This window comes from Erythrolamprus reginae, chromosome 6 (genome assembly GCF_031021105.1).
Source record: "Erythrolamprus reginae isolate rEryReg1 chromosome 6, rEryReg1.hap1, whole genome shotgun sequence".
Taxonomy (NCBI): Eukaryota; Metazoa; Chordata; class Lepidosauria; order Squamata; family Dipsadidae; genus Erythrolamprus; species Erythrolamprus reginae.
Window position 1 is genome coordinate 74,087,146 of NC_091955.1, and position 17,400 is coordinate 74,104,545.

The 17,400-nt window shown below is 39.2% G+C and overlaps 1 protein-coding gene across 3 annotated transcripts in view; it reads right to left on the bottom strand.

Moving 5' to 3' along the window:
- The window catches only part of CHST11 (carbohydrate sulfotransferase 11), a 248,841-nt gene that overhangs the window by 127,751 nt on the left and 103,690 nt on the right, over positions 1 to 17,400 (bottom strand). For all 3 annotated transcript variants that reach the window (XM_070756296.1, XM_070756294.1, XM_070756297.1), the window contains one exon: positions 3,018 to 3,103. In XM_070756296.1, coding sequence (XP_070612397.1) covers positions 3,018 to 3,103 — 86 coding nt within the window. The remainder of the gene's footprint in view (positions 1 to 3,017; positions 3,104 to 17,400) is intronic.

The window sequence follows — 17,400 nt, forward strand, 5'->3', positions numbered from 1 at the left end:
TATTATTATTATTATTATTATTATTATTATTATTATTATTATTTATTGGATTTGTATGCCGCCCCTCTCCGCAGACTCGGGGCGGCTAACAACACTGATAAAAAACAGCATGTAACAATCCAATACTAAACAACTAAAAAAAACCTTATTATAAAACCAAATATACATACAAACATACCATGCGTAAATTGTAAGGCCTAGGGGAAAAGAATATCTCAGTTCCCCCATGCTTGACGGCAGAGGTGGGTTTTAAGAAGCTTACGAAAGGCAAAGAGGGTGGGGGCAATTCTAATCTCTGGGAGGAGTTGGTTCCAAAGGGCCGGGGCCGCCACAGAGAAAGCTCTTTCCCTGGGTCCCACCAAACGACATTGTTTAGTTGACAGGACCCGGAGAAGGCCCACTCTGTGGGACCTAACTGGTCGCTGGGATTCGTGATTGCAATCCCTAAAAGTACTTTCTCTTCCAAGATGCAACAGAAATTTGGGATTGTATTCTACTTCTTTGATACCTGGAATAATTAAATGCATATGTGAAAAAGAACATACAGAAATCTTGTTTAATTACAATTCATATTTTAAGCAGATGATTGGACTATCCACCAAACTACCTTTTCTGTTTACAGTTACAAAAAAATTTGTACTACTTTTTAATATCTTTCTTTTTTTAAATTTCCCTCCTTTTCTCTCCAACAAATAATAGGGGAAATACATTATACACTATGTTTAAAATACCCCTTTCTCAAGATGATATTCCAAACATCCAATGAAGTGAACAGGGATCCACAAAAGCTTTAAAATGAAACATAAATGTGTTAGCCATTAAAGCGCATTGTTGGGGTTCTGATCAAAGTCCTAATAAAATTAATAGTCTCAAGCCATTTAGCAAGAAAACTCCAGTTGTTTATTTATTTACTACCTAGGTGAAGCCAATTCTGGCTTCATTCATTTTGTGCCTTGTCTCTGAACCTGTTTTCCCCTCCGCCCAGAGTGTGTCAGCAATCATTGTATTGGCAGTTCTGTGTTAGCAAAAACTTCAGAAGAGAAGGATTTAGGGATAGTGATTTCTGACAGTTTCAAAATGGGTGAACAGTGCGGTCAGGCAGTAGGAAAAGCAAGTAGAATGCTTGGCTGCATAGCTAGAGGTATAACAACCAGGAAGAGGGAGATTATGATCCCGCTGTATAGTGCGCTGGGGAGACCCCATTTGGAATACTGTGTTCAGTTCTGGAGACCTCACCTACAAAAAGATATTGATAAAATTGAAGGGGTCCAAAGACGGGCTACAAAAATGGTGGAAGGTCTTAAGCATAAAACTTATCAGGAAAGACTTCATGAACTCAATCTGTATAGTCTGGAGGACAGAAGGGAAAGGGGGGACATGATCAAAACATTTAAATATGTTAAAGGGTTAAATAAAGTTCAGGAGGGAAGTGTTTTTAATAGGAAAGTGAACACAAGAACAAGGGGGCACAATCTGAGGTTAGTTGGGGGAAAGATCAGGAACAACGTGAGAATATATTATTTTACCGAAAGAATAGTAGATGCTTGGAACAAACTTCCAGCAGACGTGGTTGGTAAATCCACAGTAACTGAATTTAAACATGCCTGCGATAAACATATATCCATCCTAAGATAAAATACAGGAAATAGCATAAGGGCAGACTAGATGGACCATGAGGTCTTTTTCTGCCATCAATCTTCTATGTTTCTATGTTTCTATCACATTGCCCAACAAAACAATTTTACAGGTCATAGAAGTCACTCCCTCCAGCCATTGAGGGTCTCTGTAAAGATGGCCTTGACTTTGGTCAGCTAGGCTGTGTCTTGTTTTGACTGAGGTGTGAATTCCTTGGTGCAGTTGCAAGGTGCGATTCCCATCCCTCTACCTATGGCAACTCAAGACCAGGTCAGGAAAGCTTCACAAGTTGACATACACAAGCATTGTTCCTTTACATACAAGAAGTTTCATTTCCCCTCCTCTGGATCAGTTAGCACCTTAATGAGCTTTTTCACTCTCTCCCTCTATAACTTCATTTTCACCATCAGCAGTTCCTCCCAAACAATTAAGAAAACAAAGATTCTGTATAAGTCGGCAGATGTTGTCATTACTTTACTGCTCTGTCCACAGAAGTCAAGGACCATGATAAATTGAGAATTTTCTTTTTTATATACTTTTACTATAAATTAAATGATGTGGTTGGAACTTGATTATGTCATGAATATGTAATAATGTAAATTTTAACTGATTGATGTCTAATGATCTGTTATGGCTCGACCTTCACTTTCCAGTAATGCTAATGTTTTTTTCTTTTTATGTTAAAAAGGGCAATTAAGGTAGAAATAAGGATTCAGAGATGTATATGAATTAATAAGGATATATGAAAATTGAATTTAGCACTGTTAGAGATCCCTTTGGCCCCAATTTATTGATGAGTAAAAATACTTGATTAGATGTATTAGCTAATGGCATTGTAAATTTGAACAAGGATGTTGGAAAATTTTATATTTGATTTTTCAGGTGACAAAAGAAAGGAGGCAGCACTTGTAGAAGTATAAATACCAAAAGTAAATGAATAATTATATGATATTGAACATGTTTTTTAGTGGAGAAATATAATAAAAAATAACCCCGAAAAGGAAATCAAAGACTCATAGGCTCTCTCTCAGATAAGCATCCTTTTTTTTTGCATCTTAATGCACTTCACTATATAGCAATATAGCATTTACACTTATATGCCACTTCACAGTCCTCTCTAAGTGGTTTACAGAGTCAGTATATTGCCCCCAACAATCTGGGTCCTTATTTTACCCACCTCAGCAGGATGGAAGGCTGAGTCAACCTTGAGCCTGGTGAGATTCGAACTGCCAAATTGCAGGCAGCCGGCAGGCAGCCGAAGTAGCCATCAGTACTGCACTCTAACCACTGTGCCACTATGGCTCAATAGTAGTAGAAGCATAATACAGTAGAAGATTCTTTATATAAGAACAGTGTCTCCAGAATTACTGGAGGGAACTCACCTGGGTTGGGTTGTAGAGTTCTTGCAATGGGCTTCTTGATCCTTTTCGGCAGCAGATGTCCATCCCAAAGCTATTCCTACGTATTACTGATAGAAAATAAAACTGAAATTAGTGGACAAAATGCTAACATAGATTGCAAGCATACATTGAAGAATTAAGTACAAGGAGACTTTGACCTACAACAGTTCATTTAGTTACCATTTAAAGTTACAAAAGTAATTTATGTCCATTTTTCACACTTAGAACCTTTGTAGCATCCCCATGGACACTTGATCAAAATTCAGATGTTTGGCAATTGGTTCATATTTATGACCTTTGCTGTGTTCCAGGGTTCACGCAATCCTTTTGCAACCCTCTGACAAGCAAAGTCAGTGCGGAAGCCAGATTCACTTAACAACCATGTTACTAGCTAAAAAATTGCAGTGATTCACAAAATAACATTGGCAAGAAACGTTGCAAAATAGAGCAAAAGTCATTTAACAACTGTTTCGTTTAGCAACAGAAATTTTGGTCTCAATTTTGGTTGTAAGTCAAGGACTATCTGCATTTAAAAAAACAGACACAGGTGCACACTCTCTCTCTCTCACACACACACACACTCAAACACACACACACACACACACACACACAAGAAAAACCAGATGCAAGTCTAAGAGGAAATATGACATTACTGGTATTTCAACCATCCCAAAACATTCATCGTTGCAATAATTTTGTCCAGACCATTAAAATATTAAAAACCCATGTAAAGATGAAACAAATTACAAAAGAAAACCTCACTCTAAGTTTAAGCATTTGGAGGATAATGTTTTGCATTGTATTTTCATACTGTTTTCATATTGCAATAACATTATCAAAGATCTAATTTTAAAAAAAGAGAAAGAAACAGAGGAGAAGTTTACCAGATTTAATTTAGTTAAAGGCCATGGTAGAAAACCTGGTGTAATTCAGAAATGAAAAATTGTGGCTGGAGATAAAAAGATCCATTTATGTGATAGGAGACCCAACAAAAAGCATATTCCACTTCTGGTGATGCTTTTAGTCACAAACAAACTTCTTTTTTAAAAACAGTTTTTATTAAACAGTTCTAAAAAGCAATATTAAATACAAACCACACATTCAAAATCAACATAACATAACATAACAACATAACATAAACATAACAGACTACCATATACCATAAAAGATTCATTTTACAGCGTACTGTATCGGTGTACATACCATGTATTTATATCTCTTATTCTTTAACTTATATTTATTCATATATTTCCTAAGTCCTACATATAATTTTACTATTTTATAATAATAATGAGCCGCCTCAAGTCTTCGGAGAGGGGCGGCATACAAATCTAATAAATTATTATTAATTATTATTAATTTTTACTTAATACCTAACATCTCATCTAACTACATCCACCTATCACTTTGTTTTCATTCGTCTATATACATAAATACAACCTAACCCAAACTCCTCTGTCTCCTACAATAATTTGGGTCCTGAAATATGAGGCTCTTTGATAATGAAGATCATGTCATCTGCGAATGTGTCTTATACTCTTCTTTTTTATTTTAAGTCCTTTTATTTCCTCATTTCCTCTTATTCTGTTCAACAACACCTCTAGTGACAGGATAAAGCAGATCTGGGCAAAGGGCAGCCCGGCCGCTGTCTGTGACTGGCCCGCGGAGGTTGGAAGGAAGGAAGGAGAAATGGAGGGAGGAAGGAAGGAAGGAAGGAAGGAAGGAGGGAGAAATGGAGGGAGGGAGGAAGGAAGGAGAAATTCTCTTTCCATGCCTTTTTGCAAAAGTCCAATAAATGCTCATTTTTAAATTGTTCATTGGTTTCATTGGCCTTTCCAAGAAATTTAAAGTAGCCCCCCACCCCACCTCTCAGGGGGGGAAGGGAGGAGGAGGAGGAAGAGGAAGAAAAGGAATCCAAAGCTACTTTCAGGCAAAGCCTCCACTATGTTTTCTCAACTGACAATGTAGGTCAGTTGAAGAGAGGCAACTGAAAGGAATATTTTGAAAGAGAAGTAAAGAACTGCCCAAAAGCAGAAATAAAAGGCAGAGAAAATCAGAGAGACAGAAGCTTCTCTCCATCTGGAAGGAAGGAAGGAAGGAAGGAAGGAAGGAAGGAAGGAAGGAAGGAAGGAAGGAAGGAAGGAAGGAAGGAGAAATGGAGGCAACAAGGAAGGGGTGGGCAATTAATCTATGATTATAATATAATTATAATATATAATTTATAATTATAATATAATCAACTCAGTTCTACGCAATAATATACAGTATTGGGTAAAACTGAGTTAATTATATTAATCCGGCCCTCTAAAACCATCCCAATTTCTCACGTGGCCCCATGGCAAAATTAATTGCCCATCCCTGCTATAAACAGTAGGGGGGAAAGTCACTAGCAAACTTCTATCCTCAAGACCAGTCTTTAGCAATAGTGTACTAAGTTTTCATATTTATTTATTTGTTTCTTCGTTTGTTTATATTTGTCAAACAATTACAGGATGGCAATTTGTATAAGCATAACATTAGAAAAGTAATGATAAAAAGACAAGAGGACAGTGGGACAGGGACGATAGGCACAATGGTGTGCATATGCACAGCGCTTACAGACCTCTTAGAAATTTATTTATTTATTTATTGGATTTGTATGCCGCCCCTCTCCATGGACTCGGGGCGGCTAACAACAGTGGTAAAAACAGCATGTGACAATCCAATACTAAAACAGCTAAAAACCCTTGTTATAAAACCAATCATACATGCAAACATACCATGCATAAATTGTAGAAGCCTAGGGGGGAATGAATATCTCAGTTCCCCCATGCCTGACGGCAGAGGTGGGTTTTAAGGAGCTTACGAAAGGCAAGGAGGGTGGGGGCTATTCTAATCTCTGGGGGGAGTTGGTTCCAGAGGGCTGGGGCCGCCACAGAGAAGGCTCTTCCCCTGGGTCCCGCCAAATGACATTGTTTAGTTGACGGGACCCGGAGGAGGCCCACTCTGTGGGACCTAACTGGTCGCTGGGATTCGTGCGGCAGAAGGCGGTCCCGGAGATAATCTGGTCCGGTGCCATGAAGGGCTTTATAGGTCATAACCAACAAATGGGGGAGAGTTCAATTGTAGATAATCTAATCTAAGATGATCTAAAATTTTTGGGTTTGGAGTAGAAACCACAGAGTCAGGTAGTGCATTCCAGGCATTGATTACTCTATTGCTGAAGTCGTATTTTTTGCAGTCTAGTTTAGAGCGGTTGACATTTAGTTTAAATCTATTACGTGCTCATGTTGTTGTGGCAGAAAGCAAAGGGGAAGTCAGTATGTATGTGCCGGGGTGAAGTGCTCCCAGTTGTCCCGGTTCTCTCGTGCCTGTCAGTCATCAGAGAGTCAGTTCCGAAGGCAGCGTGAGACTCCGCCCACCCACTCAGACACTGTTCTGCCTGACTGGCTCAGGCAATGTGTAATAGTCCAAGGAAAAGAAATCAAACACACACGTGCTCTGCTAATCAGCAAACTTGTATTAAATAAACAAAAAAGGGTTACTCAAACAGTCTTAGTGTCCAAAAACAATGATAGTGCAAGGCTTACTTTAGCCACATACAAAAACACAGGAAAAAACAAACAAAGACAACCTGGAATGAGCAAAGACGTTTCAGGAGTCCTTTTGAATCTTTGAAGCAAACAGCAAGTCCCAGAGTTTTCACCTCCCACTTGTCTGAAAAAGCTGGGTTGAAAACTCCAACAGCACGGAACAGAAACTTCAGAGCAGGAACCACAAAATAACACAGATAAACAGCCACAGTTTGCCTTGGGCCGTTGTTCCCTTTTATACCTTTAGCCCTTATTAAGGGAACCACACCCAGCCCTCAGTATAAGAACCACACCCAGCCCAGGTGCTCCTATAATGACTTGTAATACTCCTTAAAGCGATCCCTTCTTTGCATAGCCTTCAGCTACGCAGATCAATATATTGATCTGCAGAAGAATCCAGAGACGAAAGACTGTCTGAGGGACTGTATGTCAAATCCCCTGGGCTGTCCGCTGAATCCTGCGTCCCAATGGCCTCGTCCTCCTGGCTGGCTGTCACGTCTTCCTGGCTGTCTGCCACATCTTCCTGGCTGTCAGCCAGGCTTTCACATTCACTTTGTGCCGCGTCTCTCCCATCCGTGGGAGCAACGGCTGGCCCAGGCCCAAACACTACAGACACCACCATTTGGGTTCTTTTATCCTCTGTGCATGCACAAAACACTTTTCACATGTGCAGAGGGTAAAAGAACCCAAATGGTGGTGTCTGGCCAGATGGGCGGAGCCTCATGCTGCCTTCGCGACCGGCCCTCTGATGACTGACAGAGGTGAGTGAACTAGGAGCATTTCACCCCTGCTCTGTGCATTATAAAGTGACTTATTATTATTAGTTCTATGATATAGGCCTGAAAACAGAATCTAAGGAAATATCTTAAATAAATTGAGGCAATTTTATTCTTTATCAAATTAAAATCTGTATAAAAAAACTGGAAAGACTCTACAGACATGAGATAAAATATCCACATCTGGGTTTCAAACATTTAAAAAATAAATCTTTATTTCAATGACAATGTTTTTTTAAAGGTATTTTTCTGTAACCACATGTGGCTTTTCCGCGTTTGTAGAGAGGTGTGCCACAGCTTGGTAGGCTCTTGAGTGACTTCAATAAACAAGTAATTATACACGCTTATTTAATTATCAAATTTGTACCTGCGTGCTCTCAATAAAATCCAAACATTTAATCAATCCTATATGTTTTCATTTTCCTTCACAGCTCAAATGAATGTGTATTACCATGTGCTATAATTTTAATTAACTGTTTAATCAAATAGTTAATTGGAGCAATTACTTAAAATTAGAACACATGAAAGGTAATAATCACTAATCTTTAGCAGGCACAAATACAGCAACTTGGAATAAAAATGTTCTTCTATAGGGAACCACTTGAAGCTTCTAGCTTTAGTCAGGATAACGTGCCACCTTTCCAAGTAAGGATCTCTTGTCATTTAGGGTTGAGTCAATCTAGGTCCCTCAGATTCCTGCCCACTGCAAAATTTGTCCTGGAATGGACATTTTGATGTCAAACTGCAGGTTTTCTACTGCTAGCAAGGACAGTTACTACAAAGATATTTTACACATCACAGGAAGATGGAAATGTGGATACTGAGAAATGTGTCTCTTAGCAACAGCAGTATCAGACTCTGGATGATTTATAATTGTTATATGACATAATATCAGTAAAATTTCACTAATTTTTTTAACAGTGAACCTCTAATAATGGTTTACTTCCACTTCCTTAAAAACCTTCTCCTCCTTTTTGTCTCCTTAAAAATGAATTACCTAAACTACCAAAAATTGGCAGACTTCTACTGGAAAATGTTCCTCATACATTATCTTGTAACTACTGTTGCAATGTTTTCAAGGAAATCCTCCATTCTAAATGTTGTACTCTAGTAAGTAGAGCAATAGACGGGCAATGATTTTGATGCACATCACTTCAGATGTTGCTGTTCCATGAAGATAAGAATGAAATGGAACTTTTAAAGAAGAAGAAGAGGAGGAGGAGGAGGAGGAGATGGAGATGGAGCAGGAGGAAGAGGAAGAAAGAAGAAGAGGAAGAAGGAGGAGGAGGAAAAGAAGAGGAAGAAAGAAGAAGAAGAAGAAGAAGAAGAAGAAGAAGAAGAAGAAGAAGAAGAGGAGGAGGAGGAGGAGGGGGGGGAGGAGGAGGAGGGGGAGCGGGAGGAAGAGGAAGAAAGAAGCGGAAGAGAAAGAAGAAGGAGGAGGAGGAGAAGAGTAAGAAAGAAGAAGAAGAGGAGGAGGAGGAAGAAGAAAGAAGAGAAAGAAGGAGGAGGAGGAGAAGGAGGAGAAGAAGAGGAAGGAAGGAAGGAAGAAGAAGAAGAAGAAGAAGAAGTAGTAGTAGTGGAGGAGGAGGAGGAGGAGGAGTGGGAGGAAGAGGAAGAAAGAAGAAGAGAAAGAGGGAAGAGAAGGAGGAGAAGAAGAGGAGGAGGAGGAAGAAAGAAGAGAAAGAATGAGGAGGAGGAGAAGAAGAGGAAGAAAGAAGAAGAAGAAGAGGAGGAGGAGGAAGAAGAAAGAAGAAGAGAAAGAAGGAAGAGGAGGAGAGGAAGAAAGAAGAAGAAGAAGAGGAGGAGGAAGAAGAAGAAAGAAGAAGAGGAAGAAGAAGTAGAAGAAGAAAAAGAAAAAGGAGGAGGAGGAGGAGGAGGAGGAGAAGGAGAAGAAGAAGAAGAAGAAGAAGAAGAAGAAGAAGAAGAAGAAGAAGAAGAAGAAGAAGAAGAAGAAGAAAATTCTGCCAACTCAAGAACTTCGAAACTGTGCAGGCATGAATGAATTTGTGAATTAAATTATATGTAAAAGGCTCACTATTTAAAGAAAAATAATTGGATTCCTGGAATTCAGAGCTGTAGAGCGGAGATGCAAATGGCCATGAAGAAAATACAGTACAGTATGTGGAAAACTTGAAATTAGCCTGAGAAAACAAGAAAGTGTGAAAAAGAAATTCAAAAGTAGCTCACATTGAGTCTTCATGAGGAAGAGGTGTGAGTCTCTTATAAAAGTGTAGGAAGGAGAAATCCTAAAGTAAGCTTCATTTTTCTTGGTCTTTTTTTTTTCTAAGAGCTATCATACAGCTACATTTCAGTTCTGAGAAGTTCAGTATTGGCACCAACAAGAACAATCTTTGCTCAGACTCAACAATGCTACTTGCCTTAAGCAAGAAACCCATCCTCAGCCTTCATGTTCCACCTGCTCCGTTTGTTCCTAACCTTCTCTCTCACCAGCACTCCCTACTTCTTATCAAAGCCATGATGGCACAGTGGTTAGAATGCAGTACTGAAGGTTAATTCTGCCCACTGTCTGGAGTTTGATCCTGACTGGCTCAAGGTTGACTCAGCCTTTCATTCTCCTAAGGTTGGTAAAATGAGGACTCAGATTATTGATTCTGTCAACTACTGTATTTTTTGGAGTATAAGATGCACCGGAGTATAAAACACATTTTTAGTTTTTGGGGAGGAAAATAGGGAAAAGAATCTGCTTACCAGATATTTATCTGGCTAGCATTCTTAGTCTGGTCAACTTCAGCACATTATTTTATCCCCTGGTTAGGGTTTTTTAAAAGTCTTATTCGGAGAAAGTAACAGTGACAGAACTTGCAAGCATAAGAGCTGGGAACATTGTTAGCACCTGGTTAGGGCTGGAAATAAACATTTGGGGCAAGTAAAGAATGAAAAAAACCCCTACAAAGATAGGGCTTAGAAAACATTCTTAGCAGAGAGTAACAATGAAAGAGCTTGCAAGCTGGGAAGAGCTGGGAACATCATTAGCACCTGGTTAGGGCTGAAAAGAAACTTATTTGGAGATAGAGCAATGAAAAAACCCTGCAAAGACTTAGGGCTTGGAAAACATTATTTGCAGAGAGAAACAATGAAAGAACCTGCAAGGTAAAAGCTGGGAAGATCGTTAGCAGCTAGTTAGGGCTGGGGGCGGGAAAGCTACATTCAGAGTATAAGACACACCCAAATTATCAGCCTCTTTTAGGGATGAAAAAGGTGCATCTTATACTCTGAAAATATGGTACTTGGAGAGGACTATAAAGCACTATGAAGCTGTATACAAGTCCAAGTGGCAGTTCTATTGCTAACCACCTGCAAAGATCAAAAGTCTTCCGAAATTCTCAAAATCCAAAGGACATCTATGGCCCTTTGTGACATGGTGTCCTGCAGGCGTTTGTACTGAAAGCTCTCATATTAACCAGCAAATACTGCTAAAAATATAGCACAAGGTCAACCTATCTTTCCACCTTGTGAAGTCAAGTGAGCAAATAAGGAACATTTATGCAGGGAGTTTGTCAAAAAGTCTTTGGCAGATCAGACAAAAGCAGAATGGCATGAAAATACCCTTTTAGTTAAAGGGCAGAACAGAATTTTCTACCAAAGCTAGAAATAATAGACTGACCTTTAAAATGTATCGTATTTGTATTATTTCTGTGTTTTCACTGAAATACGAATGCTCCTCTTTTTGAGAATTCAGTGTAAATAGCGAGATCACTACTATGGGCTTTTTTTTCTTTTTCGAGTAATGTTACTGTATTTACCTTGTTGATATTGTCATAATTTCAATTTACATCATTAAAATATACAGATATTGAGAAACTGCTTTATCTCATTTTACTTTTCTAAGATATTTTTTAAAAGGTAAACTTTTCACTATATTGCTATACATATCATTATGTCAATTGAAGTAATCCTTGCATTGACCTCATAATGCAAATTTCTGCAAATTGCCTTAATTCTGGCTGGTTTCAGGCTGATGAACAAATAAAATGACATAAATGTACAGAAGTAACATAAATATGTGCACATGGATTATGTAAAAATAATATAGGTTTAATTCATTCACAGAGTTTTGGATGGAATCTATTTGTTCAGCATTGGGGGATATATATTTGGATATAAATTTGATTCACTTCATCTACTGCAAACGGTGGCTTATTAAATCAAGGTTTCATTCCTGCAGTTTTGTGACTGATTGTAGTGAAGGTCACTTGTGCTGGTAGTGATAGTCCAAAAGGCTGGTCAAGATGGTTATTCGTCTTTTTAAAAAATGGAGACACTTTGAATTATTTTACTTTCCATTGTGTTTGCTTGTGAAACGTTTTGTCCCAATTTTAATCAGTTTCTGAAATCATATTTCTCAGGCATGGGTGAAAGTGCACATATTAAGCATAAGCCTTGCTTGTTTTGGTCACCACTATGTAAAAAAAGATATTGAGACTCTAGACAGAGTGCAGAGAAGAGCAACAAAGATGATTAGGGGACTGGAGGCTAAAACATATAAAGAATGGTTGCTGGAGCTGGGCATGACTATTTTAATGAAAAAAAGGACTAGTGGGGACTAGTTGCGACCCTACTTGGACCGTGAGTCACTGCTCACGGTCACTCATGCCCTCATCATCTCGAGGCTTCACTACTGTAACGCTCTCTACATGGGGCTACCTTTGAAAAATGTTCGGAAACTTCATATCGTGCAGAATGCAGCTGCGAGACCAATCAGGGGCTTTCCCAAATATGCCCATGTTACACCAACACTCCGCAGTCTGCATTGGTTGCCGATCAGTTTCCGGTCACAATTCAAAGTGTTGGTTATGACTTATAAAGTCCTTCATGGCACCGGACCAGATTACCTCAGGGACCGCCTTCTGCTGCACGAATCTTAGCGACCAGTTAGGTCCCACAGAGTGGATCTTCTCCGGGTCCCGTCAACTAAGCAATGTCGCCTGGCGGGACCCAGGGGAAGAGCCTTCTCTGTGACGGCCCCAGCCCTCTGGAACCAACTCCCCCCAGAGATTAGAACTGCCCCCACCCTCCTTGCCTTTCGTAAGCAACTTAAAACCCACCTCTGCCGCCAGGCATGGGGGAACTGAGATCCTCTTTTCCCCTAGGCCTTTACAATTCTATGCATGGTATATATGTATATATGTTTGGTTTTTATATTAATGGATTTTTAATCATTTCTAATATCAGATCACTATTGTACACTGTTTTATTGTCGCTGTTAGCCATCCCGAGTCTCCGGAGAGGGGCGGCATACAAATCCAATAAATAAATAAATAATAAATAAATGATAGCAGTGTTCCAATATCTCAGGGGTTCCCACAAAGAAGAGGGAGCGAAGCTTTTCTCCAAAGCATCTGAGGGCAAGACAAGAAGCAATGCATGAAAACTAATCTAGGAGAGAAGCAACATAGAACTAAGAAGAAATTTCCTGACAGAACACTTAACCAATGGAAAAACTTGCCTCCAGAAGTTGTGAATTCTCTAACACTGGAAGTTTTTAAGAAGAGATTGGATTTGTATGAAATTCTATAGGAAGGGGATGACTAACCTTTGTCATTGCGTACCGAAAGTGCATGTGTGCACACCCATAATGCGATGTGTGCACAATCCCCACACAAATAAAACAAATTAAATAAAGGACCCCCCCTCCGAGTCTTTGGAGAGGGGTGGCATATAAATACAAACAAACAGACAGACAAACAGACAAACAGACAGACAAACAAACAAACAAACAAATTTTATTGCATGACAATATCCATTCACTCCAGTCAAAATAATAATAATAATAACAATAACAATAACAATAATAATAATAATAATAATAATAATAATAATAATTTATTGGATTTGTATGCCGCCCCTCTCCGTAGACCCGGGGTGGCTAACAACAATTATAAAAACAGCATGTGACAATCCAATAATAAAACATGTGAGCTAATGCCTTAGAGTGGATCAATGTTTTTAATTGGATCACCATTTTGGAGTACAAGGAATTTGTCTTTGATCTGACATGAGCCGTGAACCTACCCATTATAGTTTAATGGTGCATTGTTTTAAAATTGAATTAAACGTATGTGAATGCAAGCAATGTGTATGTATATCTAATTTTGCAGTAATACGGGAACTGTAAGGTAGAATTCATATTGAACCAAGGGTTCTACACTAGAATCCAAATGGCTTATTTTCTGGAGTACAATGTATCTTGGTGGTGCCTTGACCTCTGCAGTACTATAACATCACAATGACAGATGGCTGGGTAATGCTTTTGCAGCTATAATTTAGACTAGGAACAGGGGACACAGGAGGCCAATATTGTTTCACCTGCTGATTCTCATTTGAATGATTTATTTTTCAAACACAAATTTAATTCCTTGGACTGCCCCCTCCCTTAACTTCCTCCCTCCCTCATAACTACCTTCTCATGCATCATTTTCCCATATGATTCATTTAGTCCTACCATTCTGTGGCGAGGAAGACTTTGAGATCTGTTAACTTAAATCCTAGACTTCAAATTATATTTAGTCTCTGTCTGGATTTTTCATGTTAGGAATGTATTACAAACTATCTCTCTAATGGGTTGCATTTAAAAATTAAATCAGTCTTTCTGTTGATTTTGAAAGATCAAAATCTTATTTATAGAAAAGGAAAATATAACTTCTTAAAATATAAAATGTGCTTCATTTAGTGAAAATGTTCACCAAAATCATTTTAGCTGCCTTGAAGAATATACAGGTGTATTTGCCCATTTAAACAGTATGCCTCTTGTTCTGAATGGACAGATGAACAAAGGAATTCTGTTGCTATACCTGGCAAATACTTGAGTGAATTGACAGAGATGGTTACACAGGTGTTGTTCAAAAATCTTTAGGATTTTGATCATAAGTGCTTTCTGGGTGGGATTGAATTCCCTTTGTAGAGCAACTCTGCCATCAGGGTATCTTTCTAGAGCTGATGCTGGACAGTCACATAATATTAGTGGTGAAAAAGAGGGGGTTTCGTCAACCTTGATTGACAAACAGAGCAAGTCCATACTTACTCGCAGAAGCAAGACCTATTTTCATCGACTCATCTATTAGCAATCTCAGGATTGACTATTGCAATGTGCTCTTCATTGTGTGACCTGCCAAAACTCTATAGAAATTACAGCTGGTCTAGAATAAGGGATTATGAGTGCCTCAGAAGGCTTCCTTGGGTTCCACACTGTTTTAATCCTGAAATTATTTGCTGGTTGTGGGCAGACTTTGCAGCCCACTTCAAAGTACTCATAGAATTCAATTCAATTCAATTTATTAGATTTGTATGCCGCCCCTCTCCGAAGACTTGGGGCGGCTCACAACAATAATAAAAACAATATTCCAGCGAAAACAAATCTAATATTAAAAAGCACATAAAATCCTATCATATTTAAAAAAGCAAACAACATATACATACCCAAACATAAATATAAAAAAGCCTGGGGGAAAGGTGTCTCAACTCCCCCGTGCCTGGCGGTATAGATGGGTCTTGAGTAATTTACGAAAGACAAGGAGTGTGGGACCAGTTCTAATCTCCAGGGGGAGTTGATTCCAGAGGGCCGGAGCTGCCACAGAGAAGGCTCTTCTCCTGGGGCCCGCCAAATGATATTGTTTTGTCGACGGGACCCAGAGAAGGCCAACTCTGTGGGACCTTATCGGTCGCTGGGATTCGTGCGGTAGCAGGCGGTTCCGGAGGTACTCTGGTCCAATGCCATGCAGGGCTTTAAAGGTCATAACCAACACTTTGAATTGTGACCGGAAACTGATCGGCAGCCAATGTAGGCCAAGGAGTGTTGCAGAAATGTGGGCGAATTTAGGAAGCCCCATGATGGCTCTCGCGGCCACGTTCTGCATGATCAGAAGACTGCAAAGCTCTACAAGTTTAAGGATCAAGGCAGCTATAGAATTGCATGCTTCCCACATTTGATATTGGGACATCAGTGGGGCATGTTTTGTGGTGCTATTATGGGTATGCAATATTTTATATTAATGAATTCAGTTTTCTCCTTGGCAAGATTCATATCACAGATTAAATGGTCATTGCAATTGAAGCATAAAAAGCATCTCAATATTTGTTTACGTTCCCAAGGCTTTAAAATGCCAGCCTTTGAGCATTTGTGTGTTTTGATCATTACATTTTAAAATGGACATTAATTATGTTTTTATAGTATCTTACATGCCACATAGCACCATTAAGGGAGCAGATGACATATAAATTCTTTAAATAAATGAATAACTTATGTACCCATGTAACTCAGAATGAAACAGTGCTGGAAAAAAGAGACAGGATTAATTGGATCATTAAACAACCAGACAAAACTAAAATCATCCACCAAACACATCCAAAAGACAGATCATCAAGTGCCAAGATTTTGGGAGATGTTTACAGTAGCATAGGACATAGTCCTTTTCCCCCCCTGTGAATCAGTTTGACTCTTCTGTGACCTATTCCCTTGTCACATCAGGACAATGACTTCTGAATGGCTGGACTGAGTCATTATAAGAAATGCAGGCTCTTTGACAGCACAGCTGTAAACCAGTGAGGTCAATAAGGTGAAAGATAAATGAAATGGTGGGTTGGATTTTCTGAACTATGTGTTGGTTGCAGAAACAGCACGCACTGTGCTCCTGCTGCCCAGTGATATTTTTAAAAAAATGTATATTATATTGGTACATTTTTTCATTCAACTGTTAAAAATTCCATGTCTATCTGAACAGTGCTGTCTGAGCATAATTAATTTTAAGTAAAAGTACAATAACCATAATACTAGTAATCTTAATAAACATATCAATCATCAAATAATAAAACAATTGGTTTGTCCATCCTGCAAAATTTTCAATACAAATTTGTATTATCTCATTGAATTATTTTTAAATTCTAACCTCTGTTTTTGTTAGTTAACCATGGGTAAAATATATCCCATGTTAACAAGTACAGTGGTACCACTACTTAAGAATGCCTCTACTTAGGAACTTTTCTAGATAAGAACCGGGTATTCAATTTTTTTTGCCTCTTCTCAAGAACCATTTTCTACCTACAAACCTGAGCCTCTGAAACTGTACCTGGAAAAGGCAGGGAGAAGCCTCCGTGGGGCCTCTCTAGGAATTCCTGGGAAGAAACAGGGCCAGAAAAGGCGGGGAGAAGCATATGTGGATCCTCTCTAGGAATCTCCTGGGAGGAAACAGAGCCGGAAAAAGTGGGGAGAAGCCTCCATGGGGCCTCTCTAGGAATCTCCTGGGAGGAAACAGGCCCGGAAAAGACAGAGATGAATCTCTGTTGGGCCTCTCTAGGAATCTCTTGGGAGGAAACAGGGCTGGAAAAGGCGGGGAGAAGCCTCTGTGGGTCTCTCTAGGAATCTCCTGGGAGGAAACCGGGCCTCCACCCTCCCTGTGGTTTCCCCAATCGCACACATTATTTGCTTTAAAATCGATCCCTAAGGGAAAAAGTGCTTCTTCTTACAAACTTTCCTACTTAAGAACCTGGTCATGGAACGAATTAAGTTCTTAAGTAGAGGTACCACTGTACAGTATTCTGTTTATTCCTTTCCTTTTATCTTAAGTGTCAATCTATCTGTTTTCACACAAAGAAGAAGTTATATTCTGATATTCCATAATAGGAAATGTAACAAGCTTGATACTGCACAGCCATGGAGAAGACAAAGGATTTGATTTTTTTCATCTCTTCTGATACTGTATCCTACATCCTGAAGAACTAATGGATGCTTAAATATCAGCTAATTATTAGTTCAATTTTGAATGACATGCTAAGACATACTGCTTAAGCAGACTAATCAACTATCAAGTGTGGTTAATAGCTTCATATTTAAGCTTTAAGTAACCATGTTTCCAAGGGCAGACAGCCGAGTCACAACCCTGCATAGCATGTAGCATAGTGGCAGTATCTGGGCTCACACCAGAGATGGGTTCCTACCGGTTTTAATAGGTTCTTTAGAACCGCTAGTAAACCAGTGGTGATGTCATGGAGTTAGTTCTGTCG